Source organism: Lolium perenne, chromosome 7, assembly GCF_019359855.2.
Source record: "Lolium perenne isolate Kyuss_39 chromosome 7, Kyuss_2.0, whole genome shotgun sequence".
In the NCBI taxonomy this organism is placed as follows: domain Eukaryota; kingdom Viridiplantae; phylum Streptophyta; class Magnoliopsida; order Poales; family Poaceae; genus Lolium; species Lolium perenne.
This window is the reverse complement of record NC_067250.2, coordinates 323,001,987-323,014,768: the sequence shown is the minus strand read 5'-3', so window position 1 is coordinate 323,014,768 and position 12,782 is coordinate 323,001,987. Positions and strand designations below refer to the sequence as shown.

Here is a 12,782-nt window from a genome sequence, read left to right as displayed (position 1 = left end):
GGTGTAGTTTGCTAGCCCTAGACAGGATGTTCCGGGGATCAACTTCGTGTTGGTTTTTAGGCCTTGTCTAGGATCGGCTTACGATCACCGTGCGCGGCCGCGAGGCTCAATCACGAGTAGGATGTTCCGATTATGTGGTGAAAACCCTAAATCGTAGTAGGTCGTTTTAGCTTTATTCTGATCAAGCAGGACCACCATATATTCGTACACCTCGTGCGAATCATGGGTGGATCGGCTCTTTGAGCCGATTCACAGGACAACCTGAGAGCCGATCGAGGCTCGTATTTAACGTTTACGTGTATGCCATGCAGGAAACTAAGCGAGGCATCATCCATCACCTTCCTGACCAGGTATAGGTCAGGTGGCACGCCCTTGCACCAGCATCGGACGTGCGTGCCGAATCTTTGCGGGCCGTCGCTCGGAGGGACCAGGGCCAGCCGCAGCCCTAAGTTGTTCCCGGCTCTACTGTGTTGCCCGTCGCTGCTCGCCGGTGGGTTTCTGACCGCAACACATTCTGGCACGCCCGGTGGGACAATCGTCGACATCAACCGCATCGCCATCTACATCTGAGATGGCGGAAGGCACTTCGGTCACGTACGAGGATTTGACCGAAGAGCTCAAGAAGAAGTATGACGAGGTCAAAGCAATCCTCGAAGCCGACCTCATCGGCTCTTTTCACAGAACCCGCTCACATGGCGTCAGGTGGAAAGGGTTCTCACCTGAAGGCGCGCTCGATGGAGTGGACCTGTCCTCCCCGTCTGAAGAACGCACTAGGTCCCTGCGTCAGGAGATTAACTACATGGTAGCTCACTCGCTGCACCGCCATTCTGAGAGCCTGGTGAACACTTTGGAGCGTGTCGCTCTTCGGGTGGTCCAGGAAATCATGAGGCATCAGTACTCTCCGTCAGGACCAGCTCTCGGGACTTACCAAGGGGAGATGCCACTCCAGTCCCGTCCACCGCTGCCATTCGCGTTGGCAGCACCAGAAGTGCCAAATTCACCGGCATACGTCGTCTACAAGATCGGTGGTGACCCTAGCGACTACCAGTTCTTGCATGAGGTGCCTAAGGAGATCCCTCACGGATACACGTGCACATACGTGCCAGACTGCAGTAACTGGGCACTCACAAACCAGACTGCGACGGCAGGGACTTCTGGAACAACAGGAGGAACGTCGGGAACAGATCTCGAGAAGCAGACGTGGCTAGCTAAGTATGCCACTCCGACAAACCTCCAGAGCTCAGCTCCTGCAGTTGGCTCAAAGCTGGAAAAGCAAGCATGGCTGGCTAAGTATGCCACTCCGGTGAATCTTCAGAGTTCGACTCCTGCAGCCAGTACCGCGGATCAGATCAGCACAATCCTGAGAGACCAGTTCGGCATGGTGCCGAAAAGGAGGACAATCGGCTATTCCAAGCCGTACCCCAACGAGTACGAGTTGATCCTGCTACCACCCAAATATCGGCTCCCTGATTTCTCCAAATTTAATGGATCAGATGGTTCCAGCTCCATCGAGCATGTGAGCCGATATTTGGCACAGCTGGGCACGATCTCAGCATCAGATCCGCTACGCGTGAGGTTCTTCGCACAGTCCCTCACAGGATTGGCTTTCGGGTGGTACACTTCGTTGCCACCAGACTCGATCCGGACTTGGAAGCAGTTGGAAGAACAGTTCCACATGCAGTATCACTCAGAGGCTTCCGAGTCTGGCATTGCCGATCTAGCACAAGTACGTCAGAAGCGTGGAGAAACCGTGGCGGAATACATCCAGCGCTTCAGAACTGTTAGGAACCGATGTTATTCGGCTCGTTTGACTGAAAAAGAAGCAGTCGAGTTGGCAGTGGTGGGCCTTGCATCACCAATCAAGGATATGGCCTCCCAAGCAGACTACCCTTCACTGGCGCACCTGGTTCAGAAACTATCGTTATATGAACAGGCGCCACGGACTTGTACCGGGACAAATTCAAGCGTGCGGTAGTCCTGGTTGAAACGAAGAAGATGAAGGGTGCGGGAGATCAAGAGGTAGCAGTGGCTGAATGGACTCGGGGGGCAACCCCCATATCCCGCAAATGGGTTAAGCCACCGAGTCCGCCTGTAGGGTTTGATTTCGACGTAACTAAAACCGAGCAAATTTTTGACCTCTTGCGAAGGAGAAGCAGCTTGAAGTTACCCGAAGGCCTCAAAATCCCCACGGTACAGAGCCGAACGGAAAGCCATACCGCAAATGGCATAACTCGTTCTCCCATACCACCAACGACTGCAGTGGTGTGACGTCGGCGAGATCCAAATGGCGATAGAACAAGGACGTCGATTTTCAACCAAGACGCCATGAAAGTCGACACTCACCCCTTCCCGCCGTTAACATGGTGGAGTGCACTTACCCTGGAGGGTGCCAGCCAGGATTCTCGTTCAACATAAACATGGTAGGACCTGGGCACCACTCTGGTAAGGACGGAGACGAGGGCAGCTGCTCTCGTAGCAAGGACACAGAGGAAGCCGCTCCACGCGATCGGCTCCGTCACGATGGCAAGCGCTACATCACAGAGGGAGAAGTAAGGAACGTAAGATATCAGCGACCTCTCTCTGATCACCTCCTCAGCAAGTATGTGAGTCAATATGACCAACGCCAACGACCCAACGATGATGATGAAAGAGATCGTCTGGCTAGGAACGCCAGGAGACATCGTCGGCATGAGGAGGAGTACGAGCGCCATGCCAAGGAAAAGTCAAGGGAGCAAGACGACGAGGATAGGCACTGGGACTGCCCCTTCTTCAGACACTGCTGGGATTCAGGAATGAGCCGATTGCCTACAATCGGCAATTGCCCAGAATGTAAACAGAAGAAGAAGGAGACAGCTAACGTGTCTGTGTTCCAACGTCTAGGGCCTCTCCCGCCTCGGAACAAGCGCGCTGAGTCCCCTCGGGTGGAAGATCTCGAGGATTTGGAAGACGATGAAGAAGAAGACAGGTACCACCGTCCAAGGTGGTGCCCTGATGGACTCAGCCGTTCCCAAAAGCGCAGGGTTCAGCGACTACGTGGTTTGGAGGAAGCCGAAAGGTTGTACCTGCACACATTGAGGAAGGCGCGGCCTGATCTGGCCGCCAAAATTCAGCGAACCCTGGATGAAGAGGGTCGACCACAAAAAATGGAGTGGCGCCCCAAGCAAAGGAAAGCCGATGATGAAACATCGGCTGGCACGAATATGGTGTTCATCCTTCCGACGGAGTTTAGTGCTCCAGGATTAGACGAAGCACCTGTGGCACAACTCGACTGCGGCCCACGGCCAGTTATCTTTGAGAAACCACGAGAAAGAAGCTACAGACATCTGAAGGCCCTGTACTTGCGAGGTTATATCGATGGGAGGCCTGTCAACAAGATGCTGATGGACACCGGAGCGGCAGTCAACATTATGCCATACTCCATGCTACGTCGGTTGGGACGCTCTAGCTCGGATCTGATCAAGACCAACGTGACATTGAGCGATTTCAATGGCCTAGCGTCTGACGCACAAGGTGTTCTGAACGTGGATCTGACCGTAGGAAGGAAAACCATCCCTACGACGTTCTTTATTGTCGATAGCAAGAGCACCTATCTTTGTCTGCTAGGAAGAGATTGGATCCACGCCAACTGTTGCATTCCATCCACGATGCACCAATGCGTAATACAGTGGGATGGAGATGAGGTAGAGGTCGTCCATGCAGATGACTCAGCCGAGATTTCAACGGCTGGCATGAACGCTTGGGAAACAGCAGGCCAAGAGCCACTCTCAGGCATCAATTTGGATGATTGCGAGCGCATCGACGTGACGAAGAACGGGGTCAGGCTAGTCTTATCCACCGGCCTGACCGTGTAGCAAGAACAAACCTATGAACAAACGTGGCGAGGCCGATTCTTGGGATCGGCCCCAAAGATCTATGGAGGAACATTGCAAAACCTTCATTGAGCGCTTCGATCAACATGGAGGCCGATTCTAGCAATCGGCCAAAATTATCCTCACCACACGTTCTGCCTGTGTTCAACATCGATCTAATGGGCAGCGGTTTTACGTCGGCTGATGAGCTGGGAAAAAATCAACATTGCTCCCACCAGAGCCGACGCGCAAATACAGTGCCTTGGTTGACTACAGAGCCGATATCCGCAGTTACCTGGCAGATTCGGCTCGGGGGGCACCTAATCAGAGGGACATGTGCGATACATGTGCAGTGAAATATTGGGGGCCGATAGAAAATCGGCCAGTAAAATTTTTTTTCAGCCGATGCACGGACATCGACTTTAGAGCTAAGAAACAAAGCCGATGTACAGCCATCGACTCTAGTACAGTTACACAAGATCTACCAGCTGCGTGTTCAAAACGCGGATTTTCGCCAAGACGGTCTTCAGTTCAGCTTCAAGGCCTTCTGTTTCCGTGAGGGGATGAACAATGAGAGCTGCCTCAGCTGCAAGGAGCCGATTTTGAGAAGCATCAGTTTTGGCATGCAAGGCAGCCTCTTTCTCATTAAGCTGTTGGTGTTTTCGTCTGCAACATCGGCTTTCAGCGGAAGAAAGGTGGTCAATGGGGGCAAGTTTGGCTGACTCGGCACGGTGGTTGTCTCAGAATTACCTGAGTTCAAGGCCCTTTGGTTGATCTGTGCATCCTCACCGCTATTCTCGCCTTGACTAAGGCTCGGGGGTGTGACGCCCCGGAACCGGTAATATGAGGATCCCAGCGAACCCGCCAAAATCCGCATGATATCGATTCTGAGACGCCCTCCGACACGACGTGCGCGACTAATCACACACATGATGCCAGAGGAATTAACACGAGCGGTAACATTACAACAGGATTACAATAGAGCCCACAAGAAACATATATACAACAACGACTCCAACGAGTCAAGATACAAATACACAATACAAAGATCCGAATCATACAGAAGATCAAATACGCCCGAGTACGGACAAGATACAAATTGGACTAAGAGTCCTGAAGATAACCAGTGGCGTCCATAACCCTGCCTGTGCCAAGCGGAAGGGTAACCTTGCTAACGTCATCATCTCGTACCTGTCAAAATCGGGCCATCGGTTTGCGAAGGGGAGGAGACAAAAAGAAAGGAAGGCGAGGGTAAGTACCATTGGCACGTACTTGCGAGACAAGACCCGCTATGCTCGCTGGTGGGCGGTATAAACTTCACCCGGCTATATGTGGAGTTTAGCGGCAGCAAAGCTACTATCCAATAGAGACTCGCTACAACATCCGTCTACTCAGAGAAGATAAGAGAGCGCACAAGGTAACAGTTCTATACTCTGCAAACATAACACAGCCGATGCGATCCCCCTTCGCAAAGAGGTACTGTCAAAGGCACACACACATTTTTTTGAAAAAGTTTTATTAGCAAATTATTAGCAACAGGATATAAGGTGTAAGTTGTTCTATGATCAAGCTATACAATTCCAAGTCGTCCATAACCGCGGACACGGCTTATCGATAAGATGTACACCCTGCAGGGGTTGCCCAAATGTAACCATACGCATGCTCGAACCCACTTACTACTGGTGGAGTCTCACATCAAGACCGTTCCCAATGCAAGAGAAAGTTTAAGGGGAGCCACCCCACTAAGCTACCCGTGACGAAGTTCGGCCGTACTCCGATACGGACCCAGAGGTTTGTGCCAACGGCTAAGCTAAGTGTGAACAACCTGCTTTCGCTAATCGTTCCACGATATGAGTACGATACATAATATAAACACCGAAGGCAACAGGAAGTAAATCGTGCATCGTGCATATGAGCAAATAAAACCAAGGTTGTGGCTCCCAATAAACAGACTCGAGGAAAGGTAGTGGGTGATGGGGGTCCCACTCCCCCACGTACGGGTAGAGCGCTCAATCTCGGAACAGATAACAAGAACTCGGGTCCTAGGGGACATTAGCGAGTCAAAGTTCCGATGCTTTCGCAAAGGGGCTCACAGATGCCTCTGCTTACAATTTTAGTTGTTAACAATAAAGTAAAGTGTGATTATCTCCAACAAATGATATAGCATGTAAAAACCTCCCAACAACCCAACATATCCCGATAACAGATCGAGATAAACAACAAAGCCTAAACACGCCTACGACTCGCAAGGCTGGCAAACAACAAACAATAGGTAGGGCGAGGAGGTGTATCTCGGACATATAGGTAACAGGTGGATAGGACACGTGACACAACAGAATCGCAACATAAGGATAGCAATAGATCAAAAGAGCATGTAAAAGTAAAATAGGTGAAGGGGTGGGCTCGCCTGTGAAAAGCAGCAGAAGAACTTGTCGGAGAACTCGTCGTATCTCACATCAACACTTCGGGATCCTATCCGGGAAGAAGCAAATGCTGGAACAATCAACGGGTGCAACACTTACTACTACGGAGAAAGAATCGGCATGATCATGATATGATATGCATGGCATGGCAAACATGATGCGGCGATGCAACTTATCCAATTTAATCGGAGTCGGAACCCCGGACAAACAATTTATAGTTGGAGTTGCATTTCTACCGCCAAAGTTAAATGTTGATTAGCATGGCATATCATGGCAGGGGTGTGCTACTTCAATATTAAACGGAGCGGGGAAAACCATAGTTGGAAATCCAAAATACTCCGCATATATGTGAGGTGAACATACACGACTATCCATGAGCTACATGATGCAAGATGCAAACAGATGAATGGATGGCATAATCATGTTCAGCACATTTTTCTGATCAATTTTCATGTTTAGCACTTTTTATTTCGAGTTATCGTTCAAGAGATATGAATTTATCAAGTTTCAAACATTTTCTGCAATTTTCAGAAAACAGAGAAAAGAGGAAAACGTTTTATACCAGAAGGAGAGCTAGCCACATCGGCTGACGGTGGGACCAGGGGGCGCTGACTGGGAAGCTGACGAGGCGGTGCTGGTGCACGATTTCTGTCACCGAAGAGCCAGCTCGAGCCAAAGACGAGGAGGGCCCAGCTGTCAGCGAGCAAAGAATTAAATAAGAAAAAGAGGTGGCTTTGCATGGCTTGGGGATTGAACACTGGATTGCACAGATGCATTGCAGGAACGAACCAGCTAGTCTACGGAGCAGATGTTGATGTACTGTACAGGGAAATGATGAATACTTGCTGCAAGGATGCGGTCGGGACTGAACCACATCGTGGCCGGGGAACGGAGCGAGCTTCTGACGGAGTGCGACCACGGCGCTAGCAGACTGAAGATAAACAGAAAGAGAGTTCAGACGTTGGTCTCGTGCAGGTATAGCAAACAAGCGATCGATGGAAAAGAGGCCAGGCAGGTTGGACCTTCGGTGCAGCTTTGATGGAGACGGGCGGAAGCAGATGGTCGATGACGGCCATGACGTGACGAGGCCTCACGGAGCAGCACGTACCGGAGCAAGGCACGGCTCGGGGACGAGCTTCCAGGCTGGAGGCGGATATGGCTGCGTGGCCGGAGGTGGACGGTGCAGCGACGAGGCGACGTCCGGCGATGGCGCGGACGAAGACGAGCTGGAAGGTGACGGCCGCCGTACTCGACGGGAGCCGGAACGACGGCCGGCGGGGCTGCTGCATGCGCTTGCGGACGAGGACGAGCGACACGCAACTCGCTGCGACGACGACGTGGAAGATGGAGCGGTTCCGGCGGGGCAGAGCTGCGGTTCACCGCGGACGTCCGGGTGTTGGCGGTCTTGGCGACGGACGACGACGAGAGCGAGCGCGGAGGCGAAGAACAGCTCCGGCGTGTGCTGTAAAAAGGCGAGGTCGTGGACGACGATGAACTGGAAGACGTCGGCCTTTCCCGGAAGCAGAAGACGGAGCGATGGGCGTGGTCGACCGTCGACGACGGAAAACACGCGGCTGCTGTTTTTCTCTTGGGATGCAGGAAGAAGAGAGCAGCGACGAGAATAAAAGAGGGGTGGCGGCGCTGTGCGGAAGAAGTGAAACTAGGGTTCGGGAAGTGGTGGCTGATGGATTTTATATGGAGGAGCGGTGCATGGGAGCCGTCCCATCAGTAGACAGCGACTTGCGAGCGAAGGGATGTGCTGCCGTACGAGACGACGAAGGTGAAACAGGATATGGTGTCTTCGGTGGCAGCTTGGGCCTGGGATCCGATGGAGAGAAGAATGAATATGGGCTGCTGGTTTTTGGTGGTGAGAAAAGAAAAGAGGTGGGCTGCACCCTGAATGCAACGAAGTGGGCTCAAAGAAGGAACATGACACGAAGATATAAAAGATCAGACTGATGATTCGTATAGCCAGGATTAGGCTGCTCTTCTCTTCATTTCTTCTTCTATGGTGTTTCTTCTTTTCTTTTTCTTGCCGAAACATCAGGGCAAAGAACAAGATGAGGGAAGGTTTTAAAAGATTTGAAACACAATATTTTGGTTTTGGAATAATTTTGAGAAGTCTGTAAATATTTGGTTTTGGTTTAATTAAAATAAGAAAAACGAGAAAGGTGGTTTTATAGAACCATACAAGAGAGAACTAAAATAGATTTGATTTAAATAATTTTATTTTGTTTAAACATGGATATGACATGCATGATGCCATGATGATGCACAAAAGAAAATAACAAACAAATCTAATAGGGTGCTACCCTGGGCCGTTACAATCGACACCACTAACAAGGAACCTCGCCCCGAGGTTCCACGCCAAGGTACGGGGGAGAGAGGTGAACCACCGGATCTTCTGGCGACGTGTCGATCTCCTCGACACCACTAACAAGAGTTCTTGCTCCACTTAGGTCGGCGACACCACTAACAAGAAGTCGTTGTTCCGCTGTTGATGATGCGCTTCTGTCGGGATCCTCCGAAGGTCGGACCTAATAGGTAAGGGGCAAAGATCGTCCAATCCACGTCGGAACCTAAGACTCGGAAAAACGCAGATAAGAGAGAAGACTCAAAACTCGCAAAGATAAGAGGAGAAAGAATATAGGTAAGGAGAAAAATCAGAGCTAATCAGATCTATCCAACGAATTTTCAGAAAATAGTTTTGACACTAGACACAACAACGTCCGTTGGCAAGGTTAACCTACAGGCTGGACTAGTGGGGTACCGTCAACTTGAGCTCTGATACCAACTTGTGAATCCTCACCGCTATTCTCGCCTTGACTAAGGCTCGGGGGGCAGCGGGCCTGGTAGATGCTCTGTTGTAGAAGCCGATTGGGGTGTCATCGGCTGATCCTTCGTCGCAACTTTCTTCAAAAAATGGTGAATTCTTACAGAAGAGGATCACTGGACCTGGTGGGAGGAATTTAAGGGCTCTCTTGAAGACTCCACATTATCCACCAGATCTCAAAGTCATCAGTTGAAGAATTGAAGGATGGATTGTGAAGGACCGATGCGTTGCTATCGGCTCTTTAAGCATTGGCTAAGGGGACAAATCGGCAAAATCAGTATGAGGGGAAATCGGCTAAATTAGCTCAAGGGAAATCGGCAAGATCAAATTGGGGGAAGTTCTTCATTGATAAGCAGGATTTCTTACATAAAGAGCTGATTGCTCTCAAAAGAAAGTACTGGGGGATACATTGCCCCATCTACTACTACTGATCCTATGCTAAGGATCCTATCTATGGGCCATCACTGCCCTCGTCGTCGCCGTCGTCACCGCTGTCGGCGCTACTCCCGGCGGGCTCGTCGTCGCTGCTCCAGCGGCCGCCGGCCGGGCCCTCGTTGTCCTCGTCCTCCTCGTCAGCGTCATCGTCGTCGCTATCGAAGTCGCTGAGGTTCCCCGGCCAGGGGCAGAAGCGTTTGGCCGGCGGCTCATCGGAGGAGGTGTCGTCCTCCTCCTCCTCCTTCTCCTCCTCCTCCTCGGGGGAAGTGAAGTCATCACAGGAGAAGCGATCGTCATCGCTCTCCTCCTCCGATTCCCCGTCGGCGAGGAAGCGGAGGTCACTTTCCCCGTCGGTCGAGGACTTGTCGTCCTCGGACCAGACGGAGAAGTCGTGACTAGACTCCTCCCCGGCTTCGATGGCGCGGTGGATGTTGGCCGCATGGGCCTCCTCCGGATTCCACTCCGGCGTCGGCTCGCGGGAGGAGGAGGATTGGGTGGAAAGATCCGATGAGGCAGAGGAGGAAGAAGACATGGTGGCACAGGAGGGCTTTTGGGAGTGCTAATGCGAAGGGGATGAAGAAGCAAACTGTTTGGAGCGGTTAAATAAAAGGGGATATAGTGGAAATTCAATGCCATAGCAGTTTCCGAGGAAGTGGTGCCCAACGAAAAAAAAATTGCCAGGACACGCGGAAGTGGAAGAGGCAAAGCATCATGATGAAGGATACTGCGACGGTTCTGCCACGACATGATCCGACGAAGAAAAGCAGAGTGATTTTGGAATTATCAATTCCAAAACCAGGGGGGCATGTGTTATCACCAGAATTTGACCGAATCAGAGGTGGGCCGCGATCAAGATGGGCTTGAAGAATATACATAGAAGAATATACGTGAATCGGCCTTATATGCAAAGTTTGGGCTAGTTTTGCCCGTGTATCTGTATTATAGTAGGATACGTATCGATTAGTTAGAGTTTGGCCCGTGCCCGGTTTGGATTATTCCCACGTTAGAAAGTCTACGGACTATAAATATGTATCTAGGGTTTATGAAATAAACAACAATCACGTTCACCACAAACCAATCTAGGCGCATCGCCAACTCCCTTGTCTCGAGGGTTTCTTCCGGGTAAGCATCATGCTGCCTAGATCGCATCTTGCGATCTAGGCAGTACAAGTTTATTCGCTGTCCATGCGTTGCTCGTACTGAAGCCTTTTTGATGGCGAGCAACGTAGTTATCTTAGACGTATTAGGGTTAGCATTGTTTTTCGTATCATATGCTATCGTCGTGCAACCCTGAGACGTCTAGCTGCCCTTACACCTATCTTAGGTGTAGGGGCGGCACCCCGCTTGATCATTATTTAGTAGATCCGATCCGTTATGGTTGCTCCTTGTTCTTCAAGGATTAGTTTAATATCTGCATGGTTAGGCCTTACAAAGGGTTGAAGGATCCAGCGGCGCGTAGGGTGTAGTTTGCTAGCCCTAGACATGATGTTCCGGGGATCAACTTCGTGTTGGTTTTTAGGCCTTGTCTAGGATCGGCTTACGATCACCGTGCGCGGCCGCGAGGCTCAATCACGAGTAGGATGTTCCGATCATGTGGTGAAAACCCTAAATCGTAGTAGGTCGTTTTAGCTTTATTCTGATCAAGCAGGACCACCATATATTCGTACACCTCGTGCGAATCATGGGTGAATCGGCTCTTTGAGCCGATTCACAGAACAACCTGAGAGCCGATCGAGGCTCGTATTTAACGTTTACGTGTATGCCATGCAGGAAACTAAGCGAGGCATCATCCATCACCTTCCTGACCAGGTATAGGTCAGGTGGCACGCCCTTGCACCAGCATCGGACGTGCGTGCCGAATCTTTGCGGGCCGTCGCTCGGAGGGACCAGGGCGAGCCGCAGCCCTAAGTTGTTCCCGGCTCTACTGTGTTGCCCGTCGCTGCTCGCCGGTGGGTTTCTGACCGCAACATTACTAGAAAGGTAGATAGAGCCATAGGAGGTGTTATATGCGGGGTATGTACATGGGCCCGCGATATTCCCGCAAGCTCGGCATCGGGATGGTGAAGGAAACATGGGAGGTACTACTAGTGCGTAGCGCTGAATGTAAGTGGAAGAATTAGGTTGTGTAAAGTGCATAGTTCAGAGCAATGCAAATGTTGACAAGCGAGTGCATAACACTATGTTACAAACTGAACAGTGAAAAATTAGTGTATGATGAATATAAGCATGCTAATTTGGTGTTTCCGAATTCCAAAAAGCATTAGACAAAGCCGGTGATAATATCAGACATAAATCATGGCATGTATATGTGGCTTAAGAAAATATACCTGAACCCTTGGATGGTTACGGCCCGGCTGGTCCTTGGACTTGAGCTTATATAAGCATCCAGAAGGTGGGGCTGACAGTAACTTGGCGGCAGCCTCTGCAGATGCCTCATCAGCAGCAGTTGCAATCCTTTTGACCAATGAAGGCTTAGCAGTTTCAGTCTGTGATGACCCACAAGTATAGGGGATCGCAACAGTCTTCGAGGGAAGTAAAACCCAATTTATTGATTCGACACAAGGGGAGCCAAAGAATATTTGTAAGCCTTAACAACAGAGTTGTCAATTCAGCTGCACCTGGAAACAGACTTGCTCGCAAGAGTTTATCAGTAGAAACAGTTTTATATCAGTAGCAGTAGTGAAATATAAGCAGCAGTGTATTAAAGACAGCAGTAGTGATTATAGTAAACAACAGGATTAAAATAATGTAGGCACAGGGATGGATGAACGGGCGTTGCATGGATAAGAGAACTCATGTAACAATCAAGGCAGGGCATTTGCAGATAATAATAAAACGGTATCCAAGTACTAAACAATCCATAGGCATGTGTTCCGTATATCACTACAAGAAAAGTTCTGATAGACAACGTCTCAAAATCGTCCGCTAAGGGGTATTTTTCGTCGCCTATGGGCCTAACCCGACGATATGGGTTCTGTTGTGGAAACTGCGTCAGGCAAAGTCCTACGACGATTTTTTCGGTCCGTCGCGCTTGGGCGCCCTTCCGCCACGGAAAATCGGACCGTTGCCCAAGTGTTTCCGGGAGCCCGTTGACTGCTGACGTCATGCAAACTGACACGTGGCAGACGCCGTTAACTGGCAGTTAACGGCGTTAACCGGCTGAAACCCCGTGGTAGATGGTAGGCCCACACGAGGCCCGCCACGTCTTAAGCGGGCCTGCCCATTAAGTTTACGGGCCAGGCC

The 12,782-nt window shown here is 50.6% G+C and overlaps 1 protein-coding gene across 2 annotated transcripts; it reads right to left on the bottom strand.

Moving 5' to 3' along the window:
- Positions 1-5,077: 5,077 nt before the first annotated feature.
- Positions 5,078-8,426, bottom strand: LOC127315015 (uncharacterized). Of its 2 annotated transcripts, none has more exons than XM_051345558.2 (4): positions 7,294-8,426; positions 7,114-7,202; positions 6,834-6,964; positions 5,078-6,341 (listed from the first exon to the last, which is right to left on the bottom strand). In XM_051345558.2, the coding sequence occupies exons 1-4, from the start codon at positions 7,558-7,560 to the stop codon at positions 6,211-6,213; spliced, it is 618 nt and encodes a 205-aa protein (XP_051201518.1). In that variant the 5' UTR covers positions 7,561-8,426; the 3' UTR covers positions 5,078-6,210. The 2 variants fall into 2 exon arrangements, with proteins under 2 accessions (XP_051201518.1, XP_051201519.1); XM_051345559.2 differs by having other exon boundaries at positions 7,061-7,202; positions 7,294-8,415.
- Between the last annotated feature and the right edge of the window lie 4,356 nt (positions 8,427-12,782).